The sequence below is a fragment of the Gasterosteus aculeatus genome, chromosome 6 (genome assembly GCF_964276395.1).
Source record: "Gasterosteus aculeatus chromosome 6, fGasAcu3.hap1.1, whole genome shotgun sequence".
Taxonomy (NCBI): domain Eukaryota; kingdom Metazoa; phylum Chordata; class Actinopteri; order Perciformes; family Gasterosteidae; genus Gasterosteus; species Gasterosteus aculeatus.
Window position 1 is genome coordinate 10,308,736 of NC_135693.1, and position 18,372 is coordinate 10,327,107.

The 18,372-nt window shown below is 41.6% G+C and overlaps 2 protein-coding genes across 32 annotated transcripts in view; both read left to right on the top strand.

Annotated features, from left to right (window-relative positions):
- The window catches only part of dst (dystonin), an 85,442-nt gene extending 81,900 nt beyond the window's left edge, over positions 1-3,542 (top strand). For 24 of the 31 annotated variants that reach the window (XM_040177829.2, XM_078104802.1, XM_078104806.1 and 21 more), the window contains 4 exons: positions 1,003-1,193; positions 1,434-1,544; positions 2,124-2,250; positions 2,504-3,542. In XM_040177829.2, coding sequence (XP_040033763.2) covers positions 1,003-1,193; positions 1,434-1,544; positions 2,124-2,250; positions 2,504-2,760 — 686 coding nt within the window. In that variant the 3' untranslated portion in view covers positions 2,761-3,542. The remainder of the gene's footprint in view (positions 1-1,002; positions 1,194-1,433; positions 1,545-2,123; positions 2,251-2,503) is intronic. The other 7 variants (XM_078104805.1, XM_078104808.1, XM_078104810.1 and 4 more) reach the window with 1 other exon arrangement.
- A 1,597-nt stretch (positions 3,543-5,139) lies between these two features.
- LOC120820288 (uncharacterized) lies at positions 5,140-15,746 on the top strand. Its single transcript, XM_040177844.2, has 27 exons — positions 5,140-5,518; positions 5,953-6,064; positions 7,063-7,186; positions 7,380-7,773; positions 7,884-7,961; positions 8,056-8,151; positions 8,239-8,292; positions 10,189-10,242; positions 10,333-10,386; positions 10,469-10,522; positions 10,661-10,714; positions 10,872-10,925; positions 11,005-11,058; positions 11,374-11,427; positions 11,546-11,590; positions 11,678-11,731; positions 11,822-11,875; positions 11,969-12,022; positions 12,144-12,215; positions 12,301-12,336; positions 12,535-12,579; positions 12,679-12,711; positions 13,314-13,460; positions 13,804-13,980; positions 14,547-14,637; positions 14,873-14,950; positions 15,260-15,746. The coding sequence occupies exons 2-27, from the start codon at positions 5,986-5,988 to the stop codon at positions 15,460-15,462; spliced, it is 2,292 nt and encodes a 763-aa protein (XP_040033778.2). The 5' UTR covers positions 5,140-5,518; positions 5,953-5,985; the 3' UTR covers positions 15,463-15,746.
- The last annotated feature ends 2,626 nt before the right edge of the window (positions 15,747-18,372 follow it).

Genomic DNA, 18,372 nt, shown 5'->3' on the forward strand with positions numbered 1-18,372 from the left:
TGTGTAACCTCGGTTTACATAATCTACTGATGTGGGAATGTTTGGCCACACTTTGATTTGTTTGAATCTTTTCCCCATTTGTTTAGCAGTGAAGCAAACAAAAACGTTTTGCTGGTTTGGAGACAAAGTTTTTTCCGCTTCTGTTGCGGAGTTATGGATGAGATGTGACGTCTTGTGTTTTTCTTTTTTTGTACAGTAGTTTTTTCTTTGTCTTCATTTCAAATATTTTGCTTTATATAAAAACACATTATGATAACACTTTATTTTATATATTTTCCTTATACAATCATTTTTTTGTTACCTCAAACTGCACCATGTGACTGTGTTGATCACGAGGTTAGAACGGTTGGTTCAACAGTTTAATGGAAATGTAAATCAAAACAACTTAACAACTTTTATTGTAATAGTTTCCATTATTATTTAGAGGCTAAATTGAATTACTTATATGTCCTCAACTTCCACCATTGCACAAGAGTATTTTGAGTTGAGGATGTGCAGCAAGCTTATGTCGCATCTTGCAAATGTGACCAACATCCGTTATTTCTTATGTGCACATTCTGTGCAGTTGGAACACACTAAACTAAATGTTCAATTATATTTAGTATGAATAGTTGGTTATTATGGCATTTAAAACATAGACAGTATTCTATGTATACATTTTTAATTAATTATTATTATATTTATTATTTCCTACACCAGGAAGAAATTTGGGGAAATTTAATTTGTAGACAAGCATACAATTAAAAAACACAAGAATAATACATACATAAACAATCAATCTTTCCCTTAGTGTAAATAACGCAGTTCTTTCAAGGACATATTTTATATTTTTTTATATTTTAATCATAATTGATACCAAACTATATATTTACCCATGGGAAATGGGGGTATACAAAGAGAAAATAAAGTGTTAACTCTCATCACCATTCATACAAAATCAAAAGTAAATATGATTCCAGTTGTATTTATTTAATATGGCTCATTTGGAATGTCACTTCATAGCTAAAGGGAGGACAAACGTGGAGCTGCGAGAGAAGTTCATCCTCCCAGAGGGAACCACTCAGGTGATGGCGAGCTTCCGTTACAGAGGTCGGAGATCGCGCCCGTCATCTAGAGGAGCTTCTCCCAACAGATCCACCTCCAGTCAGAGCTGTGCGGTCCCATCAGCGCCAGCAGTGACCAGTACGCCAAAGGTAGGAGGCTCTGCTCTGCTGTGAGAGACCGTTACCTTGTTGTGTTTCACACTGTGATTGTGATTGACTGTTCACTTCCCCACCATGATCTCCCTCTTATTTCTATACCTTATTCCATTTGTATTCCCATTTTTTGATCAAGTTCCTGTTCACTTTTTGTGTTTCTTCCATCTCGTCTTTCTGGTAGTTTTTGATTTGTGAATCCATATTTGTGTTTTTTGATTTGCCATTGTTTCCCAGACTCCCCAACACATAACCCGCAATTATGATAAGCCCTGGCTCACAAACAGCAAACCCTCCACTCCTCTTAAATCATCAGACTCCTTTGGGAGCCAAGGTTCATCCTCAGAGGTATAATCATACATTATAGTCATTTACAGCACATGATGTGGGACGCTTCCCATTTATGACCCAACTGAAATCTGCTGCTATTAACACAGAGATGAAAATCTATGTATCACCAGTAAGGCTGGTTTGTAAAAGCCTTATTTGTTAGAGTTATATAATTCTTGATTTTGCTGTTATCACATTGTATTCTACAGTGGGGAAAAAAAGGCCATAGAGACTTCATTTGGGTCAATAAACTCTTAACACGCTTGATTACTAATGGACTGAATATTTAATTCTTGTTTGAAAAAATTTCCACCTCATTTTAACATTCATATAATATGAATAACATTCAACTATCAATATGCAATGTAAGCATGTGTGATGATTTTATAACCAAAGGTTTGAACTAATTCAAAAACTGAACTACTGAAAAAATGAGATTGGCTAAAAGATTTCTTTTTTTAATCAAATTTAAAACTAACTCAACAACATATATTCTGGAACAACTATTCATGCATTCGATAAGGACTATTTTCTCTAACGCTGTCGTTTACTTCCATTGATTACAAACCTAAGCAGTTCCTGTTCTATCTTTTGCAGGGAACACCAGTTCAAGGAAGCAAGTTACGTCTTCCTGGGTACTTGTCAGGCAAAGGATTTCAGACCGCTGAGGAGGGAACCTTGATCAGCGCTGCGGTACTCAAAGCTCGGACACAGACAATAGGTGGTGAGTAGAGAGCAAATTCAGTGACTCTTTTTGACATTATGAATGTATTTTTGTTGGTTGGGCTGTTAGCTCCTTCAATATGATTTGAGACAATGGAAACAATGCAGCCGCTGATGAAGTGTTGCAATGACTTTTTTAGGGGTCATTTAAAAGTTGCTTTACAAGAACAAGTCATTTTGCCGTTCGAAAGGCTACAAAATGAACGAATGTCTTATGAAATGAAGCTAACACATTGGCCTCTTTGTCTTTCTAGAGTCAAGAAAAAATCCGAGCCGGCCCGGAAGTAAAGCAGGGAGCCGAGGCAGCAGCCGCCGAGGAAGTGACGCCTCTGACTTTGACATCTCAGACATCCAGTCTGTGTGCTCGGACGTTTCTGAAACAGTGGGCGACTCGACCAGAGCGACGTCGCGTTCTGCGTCCCGACAGCATGGAGGAAAACCCTCCAAGATCCCCACTCCGCAGAGAAGAACCACTCCCACGAGCAAACTGGCTAAGGGGCTCAAGCGATAGTCAGTGGCCTTGGAAAAAACAACAAAACAAAAACGGGAGCTAGTTGCACCTTAAACGGACACTGGAGACATCTAACTTAAAAGACTGAAAATTATGTTGTTATTTAAATCATTGCGAAGATGTAAAATATTCTGTTGTGAGGCAATATGGTTTAATATTATGTGAGAATGAAATGTTAATGGCCTTGCATTTTAGTTTTTAATGTATTTTACTTTTTGTGAAATGTTTAAAATTGTTTTTATTGTATTTAATTTTATTCTATTGATGAGAAAACCTGTAGAGGTTTGATGGACACTAGAAAACCTTGGAATGTTGTATGGTTAGCTAACATTTCTAAAAACACTAATGAAGGGCAACACGCGGGTTAGCGCTCTGAGAGTTACTGAATGTACTGTGATTTATGTTTGCTGATGTTTGGAGAAGATGGTGCATTATGTTACCATTGAGGCACTGCAATTATACATTTAATTGATATGATATACTGCCAACATGCATTTAAAGGGCAATGCAATATACGTCAATAAACCCCAGTAAGCACTGCAGAAACCTTCGAACACACTATTTAAGGCAAGTAGCAGAAACATCCTAACCATAAAGCTTTTACGTCCTGTTTGTTGGTGTCAGTGCAGTCCCAGTTTCATTTGAGGGGGGGGGGCACTCCATGTAGACATTTTCTTGTGCATCCATGTCAATGTATGGTTCATTTCGGTAGAGCTGAAATTGTCACTGTAACATTACTTTGTAATAAACCTGCTTGCAGAAAGGCACCAGAGGCTAATGTACACCAAAGAATCCTCTCCTTTTTTACTGATTTTAGCTCATTTCATTAGCCATGCTAGCAATGCGCTGTTGATTAAGGGGTGATATCAGGAAAGGCATGCCTTGTTCATTGTGTAATCACAGTTGTGAGCAAAGAACGGTGTTCAGTTTTGGAATCAGGCGTAACAATATTATGTCTAATATCCATCTATAATTGTATGAAAATCTGTATATTTATACACATTCATATTTATTTATACAGGCCAAACAGAAATTTAAAACATAATCCCAAAGTAAGCTGACATGCCGTTACTAAAATACCAATTTAAACTTTACCAAAGACTAACTGATGCTGAAAATGTTTTACACTGCAAAATGAATTTCCATCACCATGATTTTGGCGGCCCCTGTGGACAAAAGTAGTAGTGTTTCATAGACCCAGATTGTTTTTGGAAACCTTTCATTTTACTGCAGCAGGGTGTGACACAGGTTGCTCCGCACAGTCTTGTTTCTGGTTCTCCAGTTGCTCCCTTGGCTCCAGAAGGCCCAGCGGTGCAGCTAAAGACCCTACAGGTGAAGGTGTCTGTGTCAGCAGCAGGAACTGTCGATGCAAAGAGGGGAACGCCTTGGTTTGGTGGGTGAGGGCGGCTTTACAGATAAGTAGAATCATTTTAAACGACCCTTCAAAACCAAACTAGGCTGTTTTCAGTTGTAATGTCGGTATCTTCTCTACCATTGATTTGCTGTTAGTGGTATTGGTGACGGCCCAGCATTTGGTTTGCTTATTTTGGGGACATTAAACTCTTGAAGTGCAGGATTTCTTTGTTTCTGAAAGGTATCCCCATTTGTGTGACATGAAAGTGACATTTAAACCAATTTTTGCAAGTGAAGGGTAATTTGTACAGCAACATTTCAATCTCACAACCTTTGAATTGAACAACAAATAGATGGATTGTTCACGTATTTTTGCATCATATGAGAATGGTGTGCAATATAACCATTATAATTTTAGGCTTTATGGTTATTCTATAAATTTTTAACGTTGCACTGGGAAGATGGTAAAATCAAGCAGATGATCCAAAAAAAGTCAGTTAAGTACAATTAAAAGAATATAGTATTTATTCTAACATGCTCTTGTTAATTTGATAAAGAATAATCCATAATTTAAGCCATTGGTGTAAAATACTTTTACACTGACGATATATTTCATAATATATGAAAATGAATGCTTTTGGGGAAGTGGATTTTGAGAATCCTTTTGCAATTTGCCCCTCGCCTTCTTAAGTTCTGACAGTGGGAGCAGCTATAAACTGTATATCTTTGTTATTCCATAGTTTTCTGCAATGTCCCTGCAGCCTGGTTGTTCGATGCAGTGTGGAGGTTCAGATTGGAGGTGGGGTCTACTCCGGCTGGCATGTTTGCAGAGCGTCTTGTGTTTATCTGTGACATACTACATCTTTCTCTCACTGAGACCGAAATGGTAAAACATTTTGTCTTAAATGAACATACACTACATTTTGGGGACTGTTTTTTATTGAAGTTTTATTGAAGTTTACAGCCCCAACAAGAGTTTTTTTTTTATTGTATCCATGTATTTGGAAGACACATACAGAAGCTATTCACACTTTGATTTATGAGAGCAACATTGTGCACAACTTGGCTGAAGCAGAGGCTTATTCTTCAACATTTCTGTTACTTTTCTCCTTCCAACAGCTACACAAAGGCCTCAATATGTTCATCTGCATCTCCTGAATTTGATGACACCGTTTACGTGAATCGTCGTGACTGTCGGCGTGACTGGCCTATGAGAATCCACAGATCCCCCGGGGACCAAAGGTGGAGTGGAGCTCAGGGATGATGCTTGTTTGAGATCCAGAGCTTCCAGTTTGAACGGTTCCTCCTGTTCAGCTCAATCACTGGGCCGTGGGATACATCCTCACGCAGGGAACTAGAAAAGACCCCTCTGCAGGAGCCCTGGGACTTTCTTTGTGGGTAATATGTGAGTAATGAAACATTTATCTTAAATTATTTCTTCATTATTTTATTATCATACATTTTGACATAAATAAGTTAAATTGTATATGATTTTGGGTTGCTATTCAAAAGTATGAGTATTTCTCTATTTTGTTAAATCTTGAGAAAGAAAGCACTTCAATTCAGTGGACACACTACAATCCAATATGGTCGTTAACCCGACTAAACTAAGACATTTAAATATTTCATTTAAAAAAGAAAAACATTGAATTACAGTTTCACTTGTTTGCATCTGATATACAACAAGGTTATGCTGAGAAATGTGACGCAACATTTTTCCGTTTTATTCATATTCATAGAAATACTATGATTTAAATTTACAACACACTATATACTCATATATAATCTAATCCGACTTCTGAAATTACTGATTTATTTAATTGTTTTGTTTTACTGCAGGCACTTCTAGCCCCTGACTTCAAATCATTTAAAATGCCAGCCTACAAAGAAACGCTGCTCTTTGCAGCATTCTTTGCCTTCCTTGGACTGACCCAGTGCAAAAAGTTGCCAAGTAAGTCTACATTTATTTTCCATTTGAATTTGATGACAGCAACACCTATTTCCACGGTAAAAGAAGTAACGCTCACACTTGTATTGTTAGACTTGCTAAACACGCTGCTGCAATCCATGCCAGCATTCCCTTATTAAGCATTTCCTTGTTTGATCGTATAAAACAGAGTTGACATTATTCTGAGACATCATTTTAGTGACCCGCACGTTTTCCATAATGATCAGTGTACTACGGCACCGTGACCAGCAGATGTCAGCGTTTATCAGTTCAGAAGCCCTTTGTTTGCCTCCACAGCAATCAATGTGGACACTGAGAGGTCAAAAGACCATCCCGGGGTTAAACTTTGTGGACAAAACTTTGAAGCTCTTTCTCACTTACCATAACGAATCAACCCGATCTCTGGTGTCCGACTCACAGATAAAACGGTGAGAAATAGTAAACGCTTCACCGAGCAGTTGTGATCTCAGTAATAAACTTTTCTTAAGGTAAACTGTCTTTTGATATTCGTTTTTTGTTATGCTGGTCTATTGATTGTAATACATGGCAGTGAAAAAAATCAAATTAGTCTACAGACAATTTCAAAATCAAAAGGGTGAATTCTTAACATGCAACTGTAATAGGCATATATTTTTTCTTTTTTATTCTACTTACAAATATTCTACTTGAATGTTTGTCATCACAATCTTTCGACAGCTCTCACGTGCATATTTTTACTTTACAGGAAAAAACACCACAGCCAAACTGATCTCCTTTAAACTACAGCACAACTTTCTTGTGGTTAAAATTCAAAAGCCAAATCCACTAAATACAATGAAGAGCCTCTTCCTGTTACTGGGTTTCATAAATTTCCTCAGTCTGCCTGTGAAGAGACGGCATTCTCAATGACAATGAGTTATGCGTTCGTTAAAAAAGAATCAGTGACATCAGCGATTCAGAAGCAGCACCTTTGATGCTGAACGGTTTTGATGTCAAACTAAGCTACGTGTTTTTGCTGCGAGGCTTTGATCTGCTGAAGGACTTCCATGTGCCCGACTCGAGAGGAGTGAGGATCGTGAACGGTTCTCAGCCTCAGACGGTGGCCTACCGCGTCAACCCCTCCGTCCATCTCCGGAGGACCATGAGGTACAGATGGACGGCCTGGGGCCTGTTAGTGTGTGGTCAGAGAATTGAAACGTTTGAGATGAATGTAAATGCTTTTCAGAAAGCTGAAGCTAAATTGCAACATGCTAGCATTGTAAACATTCTTATATAATATATTATGTAACCCCCCCCCCCCCGCCCTCAGCTCTTTAAACCCGTCATGTGTCTGCCACAGCAATGTGTATCCAGACGGACTTCCCTCCGACTACTCCGTCATTGCAACATTTAAGGTGACAAAGGACGCTGCCAAGAAGTCCTGGGACCTGTGGCAGGTCAGTGACCCCGGGGGTCAGGAGCAAGTTGGCCTGCGTTTCCAGGGTGACACGCGCTCTTTGGCCTTCTTCTACACCGGCCCCCGCGGGAGCCACATGCTGAGAACCTTTTACGGCGTGGAGCAGCTGTTTGATGGAGAGTGGCACAAGTTGGCGCTGAGTGTGAAGGGCAGCCGGGTGAAGCTGCTGATCGACTGTGAAGAGGTCAGCGTGGAGTCCATTGACGAGCCGAGGCCGGTCCTCTACCGAGGGTACACCTCCATCGTCAAGAGGGCTGCAGGAGATCGCTCTATGTCTGTGCGTTCACAGCGTGGATTTATACACATATTTGTATATATATATATTCTAAGCAATATGGGATTTGGGATGAAACTGTTTTTTCCACGTTATCTCCCGGCTCTTTCCAGGTGGACCTCCAGCAGATGGAAGTGTCATGTGACCCGGAGCAGGCTTATTCAGAGGGCTGCTGTGAGCTTTTCAGCGTGGTTAGTCAGCCCCCGTTCAACACCATTTCATTCTCTCTGTCGGAGCAGTGTTTTTGGTCTTAATACCTTTGCCTTGCCTTTTTATTTATGGCAGTGCGGAGGATACGCAGAGATCGGCCTAACGGCTGGAAGAGCGTCTTGCAAATGCATGCACGGACAACCTGGTATTCAGGGAGCTCCGGGACCAAAGGTCAACATACCTACATACGTACAGTGAGTTGTGGCTGACCATCCTTAATTTAAATCTCCGTTGATATATTCTTTTGTTCTCCTGCAGGGACACAGAGGTCTTCCAGGAAAAGCCGGAGACCAAGGAAGACAAGGAAACTGGGTAATGAAAATAATGAAATGCCTCTCAGTCATGAATTATCAACCCTAGTTTTACACTGAACTTAGTTGTTGCTTTAGCGTCAGCAGCATCCCCTTCCTATAAAGAGTTAAACTGGACTGGGGTGAGGGACGTAGTAGACAGAGTGACATTTCTTTGTAAGACAGCAACAAAACTGTGGAAAAAGGGAACAGACGTCCAACTGAGAAGCAAGAGGATGGAAACAGATCTGGAAGGAGAAGCGCTTGGTGATAGTAAACATAGAGGCTCCCTTCATAGTTTAAAAACTCACGTCCGATTTACGTCAAAGCCAAGGTAAACACACGCAAATAAGGATTTAATCATACATTGTTTTTTGTCCTTCCGAAATTGCCATTTGTCTCTTAAAACAAAGAGCCTGCCGGTTTAGAAGACAGGATCTAACTCAAATTGGAAAGAGATCATAGGATTCTAAATAGCTTTGCCTTTTCCATTTGGTGGACATTGAGCCAAATGTAATGAATCCCACACACACGAGAAAACCAGTTGAGCAACAAGCCTCCCGTGTCTGCTAATGAGTAGCATCACTAGTGTGTGAAATTTGTCTTTTCTTCATCCATCTTCATTTTTGCGGATGAGGCTAATTATTGCCCCACAGGAAGATCAAACTGCGAAAGTAATGAGATGTTTGAGAAAAACGATAATGAACAAAGTAGTCTGCTGCAGGAGCCAGTTAATAAAGCATCGACAAATGAACAAATACACATTGTGTCCTTCAGGGAGCCGCAGATTATTTCCACTTTAAATTTATGACTTGTTAATCCCTTCATGCTTAACAGTCGGTGTTATGTTGGAACAGATCTGAGAGCCATTTGAAGAAAAAAAGAAACAGTCTGGAGAACATGTGTTTAAAGAAGGAGGATTATTTGTTATAGCTATGTGATCGTTGGGCATTTAACATGCCCTTTGCACTCAAGGAAATCCCCCACGCTGCTTGAGCAAACACACGTATGCCTCCAGAACCCACGTACATTCACAGCACATTTCCAGGGCTGTACACGCTACATATTCATGTCCAGAGTAGCAGCTGTTGCTCATCTGGGAGTAAACATCTGTCTTGTGTAACTCGTTAGGATTTTGACCTCCCGCCAGCTCGTGAATCACAGAGCCCAAACATGTTTATCTCCTCCCCTGCTGGCATCCAAGGAGGGCATTTCCTGGCACACATGTATGAACTCTCCGTGTTGGGTGGTGGGTGGTCCCTGGTTGGTCGGAGCTATACTGCCTTACAAAGCGCTGTTAAGTTCACGGTTCTGCCTCACGCCGAACCGTCGGCCATGTCTGAGGTCGTCCGTCGTCGGGGGCCAGCTCGGCTTGAAGTTAGGTGAGATGCTCAAATAAACTGACGACGCAAAGGCATCCTGGAACTTGTTTAATCTGTTTGTTGACTCGAAATGCTGCCAACTGGGAAACACTTTTCCTTGTACAACCGAGGAAGTCAGCATCTGTATAAACAATAGGCCGGCCCACTTTGTTATATTTCTGACTTGTGTTTCTTAAATCCTGCTGAACATTCTTGGGTGTAGTTTCCACTAATGTTAGAGCGCCGGAAACTTTACCATAGCCGGTTCGCCTTTATCTTCGTTTTTTACAACTTTTACAAAACGGTTTTTATTTTGAATACCCTCATTTTCTGTGCCGATAGTAAGAGCAATGAGATAATCAGCAGCACTCTCTTATTTGTGCTGGCTACGGCCATGAGATGGTTAGCTAGCTGGATCAAATGCCCCCTGCTTCCAGTCTCTATCCTAAACTAAATAAATCATTTCAAACTCTATTTAGTATTTTACGGTCTTATTTCCCAAGATGGTTGATTCACAAATAGCTGCTTAAGATTGTGTAATACTTACTTTCTTGCAGGGAATCCGGGGAAACACAGGAGACTACGGAAACATCGGCGAGTCCGGCCAAAAGGTGAGAGCGTCCATCATGCTCCTACCAGGCTTACGCGTCAGGTCGGTTTGAACTCCAAAAGCATTAATGAGACTTCACGCACGTCCTCAGGGTGAAGAAGGAATCAAGGGCGAGAAAGGAACGAGAGGACTCTGGGGCCAAGTGGTAATTCGTCACAATCATACGTAATCCCTTCTTTCTCCTGACGTGTCCCAAACCTGTGTTGATGATAATGTTGTGTTAACAGGGGGGCAGAGGTCCTAAGGGGCTGAAAGGATTAAGAGGGGCAGCCGGCTTTAAGGTAAACTCCTGCTCCGTTTCAGGCCTTTTATTAAACGTCTTTTATATTGCAGCCAGCTGATGGAATTACACACTTTTCATTGGAATTCTGTTCAGTTCGCAGTTAAAGTTGCGCAACATCTTTTCTGACTAATTAAAGGGAGTTCGTGGACCACCTGGAGACATCGGAGAGACAGGAAACCTGGGAGAAATTGTGAGTTGTGCTTTCACACACACACACACACACACACACACACACACACACACACACACACACACACACACACACACACACACACACACACACACACACACACACAGCCCCTTTGCAATGTTATTATTGTATTATTAACATTGTTGCCTCTTTGAAGGGTGCGAAAGGCGTCAAAGGACACGAAGGGATTCCCGGATTTCAAGGCGTTAAGGTATAAATGTCCTTCCTTTCAGTCTTTTTCTTTCATCTAGATATTGTGATTGAATTCCATCATGCTTGGATTCCTGCAGGGAGAAATGGGGACCAGTGGTGCAGCAGGGCGTGCCGGGCCCAAAGGAAAACAGGTGGGTTGTTATCTGTTCAACAATCAATGATGAGACACTTAACTCTTCCCACTTCAACTCCCACTACAGAGAATCATTTATAATCTAGTAAAACTGATGGAATGGAGATGTCTTTTGGTTTAGAAAATTAGCTCAAGTGGCTGGAGTTGGCAGACACACGAGGATTTGAACTGTCAGCTGGTGATTCACTGAAAGAATAATGACCTACTCTGTGGTATAAAGAAGGCCGGCGTCCTGCCTCAACATGCAGCTCGCTGAAGGAAATGTGCTGCATATAATTCATCATTCATGATGCTTGAAATGATGATTTGACAGGGTATTGTGGGAGATCCTGGAGAGAGGGGAGTGCCTGGATTGAAGGGACAGCCTGTATGTATCAACATTTACAAAAGGATGTTCCTTTTTGTTCAATTTAGCTTTTCATAAATATTTTTAAAATTGCTTCACATTGAAGGATTTGTTTTTCGGTCTGAACTTGTGAAACTAGGGGATCCTTGGACCAAAGGGCCGAGGTGGCTCCATCGGGCCGAAGGTGATTCACCGCTGACACAATTAAGTGCCGTCTCACACCCCCAAAAACAACAAAAGTTGTTTTACGATAACATTATTGTCTACCCAGGGCATTGTTGGAGATCCGGGCTTACCGGGTAGAGATGGGGATCCAGGAATACAGGTATTATATTCTGCTGATAATGATATCGTAATGATGCAGGTCAGGAGCAGCGCAGGTGTGTTATGTTGTGTGTTATCTTTTTCCTCTCAGGCGTATCAAGGACCACAAGGCGGCAGCGGAAAATTTGGACGAATCGGAACAAAGGTGGGTTGTCGTTGTTGTTTGTTTTTAGGAATAAATAGGTACAAGTGAGTTGTTTTTGGTTGATGCATTTGTGGTGGGCTGCGTCTTTCACAGGGAGAAAAGGGAACCCTCGGGCCAGCCGGTGAAATGGGTCCCCAAGGCCGAACCGTAAGTCACTTTTTCAGAAGACAAGCACGTGATGCATTTTGTACGTGAAGTAGTTTGCTTTCTTAAAAGGAAAATGACAAACAGTCCCTTAGGTTGGTTTGATAAATGTTTTATTCTCGAGGGCCCAAGAGGTTACAAGGGCTCTGCTGGGAAGCCAGGAAGACCTGGATTTATTGGCCCACCGGGACCTGCTGTAAGTGCTCCAGATTCATCTTTGGGACGGTTCCACACACTAGTTGATTGTCCTCAGGCCATTGAACCCTGCCATCTTTTCACAGGGACACGTGGGTGTGCCTGGAAAACCAGGGTCCAAGGTAATAGATCCTCATCCATTACTACTAAAAAATAATATACAAGAAATATTTACTAGTTGACTTAAATGCAATCTTATCAGGATTTAATAGTTATATAGTGTCCTGACTGGAACCTTAAAATTACTTAACCAGTGCATTTCAGATATATCTGAGAGTTGCAAGTTTTAATACTATTTACTTTTGATGTGCCTTGTTCAGGGTGACACAGGAAAACAAGGAATCCAAGGAGTTAAAGGTCAACAGGTACTACGTGAAAATATTTCATCCTCTTTGCTCATCATTACATCCACTTTGAAGTTGCCTTTTATTGAGACCAAACCAAATGTTCTATTTTTTTTTAAGGGGGAAAGAGGAGTTAAGGGACCAAAAGGAAAGGTGAGTTGGGAGTCTTTTGTCGGGGCCTTGTTGAAAAATATAATAATATTTCACTCAAAATATCACTTTTCCCCACATCCTGTTTACTTCCCTGAAGCAATGTGCTAAGTGAAGTTAAATGAGTTAAGAGAATATAATTTGGCTCTGCGTTGGGTCACTACATACAGCAGTCGTGTGGGTTTTGGTGTTTTGTAATACTAGAATATTCCTGCCAGACACTGGCACACAATTCATGCTCAATTCAATCCACATCTACGGAGCATCTGCAGATGTGACGAGGCCACACAATTGCACATTGTTTCCTCTACCAGATTTGCTTTGTTTTACAAGAACATGTGCAATTAGTTTATGAATTTAGGTATTGTTCTGCAATTGCCGCTTTTCCATTTTTCATTTCATGTTTGCACTTCTCCTCTCCGGAATTTACTTTCACGATTGAGATTCTGTTACCTACGAGTTTGCCTCACTATGTGTCTCCGTTAGTTACTAGGCTTCGTTATTCATACTTGTATGGCATGAAAATCCGTTTAAGCTGCTTTCAATAAGGTTTGCGTCCAGGCAACACATATCTCATTGTGCTCTGATGGACGCGCTGGCTCTAGGTTGGAGAACAGGGCGAGCTGGGTCCTCAGGGAGGACGGGGGAAGCGCGGCCCGGCGGGCCCACCTGGGCGATCGGGTCCCGTTGGAATCAAGGGCATTCGGGGTGAAGGAGGACCAGATGGCTTTCAAGGACCCGCGGGTCCACCGGTAAGTTAGAAACAAGTGTTGACTCATCACGTCGCTACTGTCTACTAGATCTGACACTTCATCCATCTGAAAAAGAGCGGAGCACTAAATTGCACCAGCAGTTACACTGACTGGCACACACGTGGTGTTTCGTAACAGCTTTGGTCTCAAAAACTCAGCGAGGGTTTAATTTAGTGTAATAAATCCATAATGAGCCTGAGGAAATATTGTTGGCTTCGGCTCTGAGAGGCAGCCATTGCTTCAGCGTGCCCCATCCTGCAATACTGCTTGCTGCTTGTGCTTATTACATGTCCCACCGTTGGGTCCCTTCCAGTGACTGATGTGGTAACGATTTGTTACGCAGGGCCCGACACTCCCGGCGCAACACGTGATCGAGGTTTGTAAGAAAGTGATCCTGGAGCAGATGTCCAGCTTTGCCAACTCGGTGAAGAGGACTTGTGCTGCCGTTTGTCCTCTGTACGGGGACGTGCCAATGGGCGCACCGGGTCCCACCGGACAGAAAGGAGCCCCCGGACCTGCCGTAAGTTTTGACAGTTTTGGTGTTCCTTGTTCAAAGTGAACGAGCCTGCAGCGTTCATTGCATACGTTCTATACGCATCGCTTGCTTCTGTCTCCCTGGCTGAACTAAGGGGGCTGAAGTATTTGGCTGAAAAGTGAAATCATTACGGTTTTCCACGTCTCCATAGGGACAAATAAGGAGTCACAGACTAGACACTTGGTCTGTGTTACATTTTCTTGGAGAGCATGAATGCTGTCGGCGGATTGGAAAGCCTTTTCAACATTACTATTTGGAGAAGAAACGTTTGATGTTCCTACAACTTCTTAAATCACGTTGACACTCAGGCTGATAATGCAAGCAAGGCAATTATTCAACTACATTAAGTTGGGACAGATAGCCATACCCAGAACATTGATTTATTAGTAGTATACAAGGTTATCCCAACAATGTGTTATGTAATCAGCCAATGCGTCTTTTCAGTTTTTAAAAAAGATTTTCAAAGACTACCTGCGAAGAAAAAAAACATTGCATGATTTATACAGTAAACACAAAAGATTAACGATGTATTTTCCTATGGATGTTATCAGGGTGACCCTGGTAATGATGGTGTTGATGGAGAAGTGGGCCTGCCGGGATTCTACGGAGAAGTCGGGGAACTAGGCCGGAAAGGAGAAACAGGTATGTGTGACACACCTGACTGATTTATTTTAGGAACGAAAATTGGTGGAAAATCCTGTATTAAGTGATGGTTGTTTTCCACTTAGTGGCAGGACAACAAAAAAAACATAACACTAAATAAACATATCACTAACAAATTATAAAGTTGAACAAACCGGGCAAAGTCGTGGCTCCGGGGTGTCGCACTTCTGCCCGTCGTGACCCACGTGTCTCCGTGTGTGCGTCTGGCTCGCAGGTGACCGAGGAGAGAAAGGCGATAAAGGACCCAGGGGTCATGGTCTACCTGGCTACTTTGGAGACCAGGGACCAAAAGGTAAATGAGTATTGCAATGCCGAATACAAGACTGCACTATTGTTTGATGACTTGGCTCTAAGGAGGCCTCCAGTAGATGTCCACATCTGGGCATGTGGGTCATTTCATAAACTATAATCAACCAAGCCTCTGCTTCAAATCCGAGGAAGCTGGGGGAGGAGAGCTGTTACTGTAAGACGAGCGGGATGTTTGCCAAAGAAGAAGAGAAGAAAATCTGTTAACAATCTGTTGTTGGAACCTGTGAAATAGTCACAGTCAGCTAACTGAGCAGAAATAAATGCCTAAACAAAATGTTTGCCTCAATCACAGGCCAGCGTGGGCGTCCTGGCAGAGCCTTCAACGGGCAGCCGGGGAAGCAGGGTGAGAGGGGACACCTGGGCCGGCCTGGACTCAGGGGCCACGCAGGCCTCAGGGGACCTCCAGGTGTTTGTGTCACCTCTGGGTGTGCTCAGCTGAACTCCACCAGCGGGACCCCTCAACCAGCAACACGCAGGTTGAGGAACCGTTCGTAGAGGAAGAGATTGTGGACGGTTGATTGAATGTCGAGCTTAGGGGAGGAAAACGTGGTTCATTGTTTTTTGTTAATATGTATGTTGCTTCACGTAAATTAAAATATTCATGTAAATATGCATCCCAGCTGAACTTATGGGAATGGTTTGATCTACAAAGAACACCTATGCGATTGGAAAAGTGGGAACAAATGTATTTGTATAAAAAGGCTGGCAGCGTTTTTTTTTGTCTTTGAACATCTGTTCTTACATCTGTTCTTACATTTAAACATCTAAATTTAAACTCATGATCACAGTTGGGTCTCTGATTGAATAAATCACAAGTTTCTAAAATTGTTAATGTAAAACTATAGAATATATAAAGATATATAGATATAGATATATAAAGAGTTTGTGTTTCCCTGTCATGAGTGATTAGCAAATTAATCAAAACTCTGAAGAAGAGTGCAGCCAAAAGTGAACTATTTTCATGCAAATGTTCTTCAGCTGTTGTTAGAAATAGTCGTATATAGAGTGCCTATAGACTAAACCTTCCCTTGGTTTATTTAACTCAGTGCATATAGACTAAACTCTCACATTCAGCCCCCACATATTATATGCATTTGATATATAATATATACAACAATAAATTGTGCGCTTTGGCAGACAGTGTCACATGATGGATACTGGCACAGAAAACTTTCTTTAGGTAACAGTCATCTGGAATGGCTTTTTAAAAAATGACTTTGTATTATCAGAAAAATAGACATTTGCTACAATAAAAGTGCAATAAAAGTGGTCACTATATATATATATATATATATATATATATATATATATATATATATATATATATGTGTATATTTTTTAAAGTTGGCTAGTAGGTCAAGAAGCTTGGTCACAAAGAAGTACAATGTAAACGCTGTAAACAAGCTCTTCAAGCTCACTGTTGGTCCCAGAACCCCACATTCTGAGATTGCTGAGGCAATGAGGCTTTATATAATGTAATCAGCAACAGTAAATATGTGGAAGGTTTATAGTATATAATTTGGAGGATTTGTCGTCTTCTTAATTATTATACATTACAGAGTTACACTTTAGTCGACGGTAAACATATGACCTAAAACCTGTCCCTACTCTTTTATAAGACGTTGTTGTAGCAATGAAAAACAAACAAGGACACTTGCATCAGTGTTTTTCCCACACGGGGGCTCAGCAGACACTGTTGTAGCGCCGTTGCTTTACAGCAACACAGAGCTGGTTTTATTTCCTGGCCCATTGCAACTTTCCAGCTAATAAACCTGCCGGTCAAGTGGAATGGAGACTCTGAATTGCTTGAGTTGTGGCGTCCGTCTATCTGTGGCAGTCGTGCAATGGAGCGATTCCCTGTCGGGGGGCTTTTTCCTGCGCTGGGATCAATGTATTCTGAGAGTGAAAGATCAGCAGAAAATAATGATCGCTTTCCACATCTCCAGTCTAATGGGGAAACACCTCTGCAGGCGGAGGTCCGCATGTGGCTCTTCTCCGTGTCTTTCCTGGCTCAAGTTAGTTTCCCCTGAGAATCCCTCAGAGTGCAGGTCGTCATCCGCCACCCCCCCTCTGCGACTGCAGCATCATGTGTGCCATGCTGGTCTGGATGCTGCGATCACCTCTGTCATGGAAACTATTGCTAATCCACGACAATCCACTGAGTCGTCTCTCGGTGCTCAACCACTATTGGTTCTGAGACGCTGACTATTTATCTTTGCAAGCAAACCATACGGCTGATCAACGGACGGTTAAGCTTCAAGGGGATGGCACGGGGCCGGGGGTTATTACGGAGAGGTTTCGTGTGGCCCTCAGGCAGTTCTTTGTAACGTATCAGAGCAGCTGCCAGACACTGTAAATGTTAGTTGATCTAAAAATGTGTTTTCTAGAAGTGAGAGTGAGTTCAGACGCTGTTGTGCCCAACTGCAGCTTTAACCAAATATCCTGACACAACTTTTTAAACACGTACACGTTTCAACATATTGGCAGAAACGAGATGCTGCTCTGTGTGGGGAGACCGCAGGCTTTCTGCTTAATTTGATTATTCAGTATTTTAAGGCAAAATGTTCTTGTTTGTGCAAAACAATTGCATATTTGTTCACTCATTCGATTTGGGACGTTCGATTTCTCAGTAATAAAAACTCCTGGGGTTGAGTTGTGAACAAAAATGTTCTTTCATGATCATGTGAAAAATATTTAAAGGTCAGTGCAAGAATCTGTGAAAAGGCCTATTTTCAATTTGTCCGAGGCCATATGATGCGAACTGTTACCCCACATGACTGCTTGAGGGCAAATGTGTAATAAGTTACATAATGATTATATAATTAGAAAATCCCACTACATAATATGGCTACCGCTGGATCACAAGGTAACGAAGCCTGTAGCAATAAAGAAGAAAATATTTTTGAGGCTGTAATTCTGCTTAAGAGGACGTTATGTGGCCATTGAACTGATATAGTTAGGATTTCATTGAACAAGTTTGTTCTGTTTTGGTAGTTCTTATACTTTCATAACTTTTGCAAAGAAACTAATTAGTTCGTTCAAGCTAATCAGATTGAATTGTGTCTAATTGGCAAGTGTCAAAACTGTCTTTGCACGTGTTTAATTTACTCAATCATACTTAGTTTCAATTTTGCGGCTGATTTGGTGCAGTTTTTCTTCGAATCAGAAAAGTTGCAATACAATCAGTGTCCTGTTCTCCTTGCATGGGTCTAACTAGCCAAACATATTTACTGTGCAATCTTGATTGGCTACCTACTAAAGGCAATCGTTGTCCCATTTCTGAACACGAACAGAGGCCACAGTCATATTGAGCTGAAGGCTTTGGAAGACAACCGAGTAACTTAATGTAGTAAAATGAGCAAACAGACATTCTGGGTTTCTTTCATGTTGGTCAACCGGAGACGG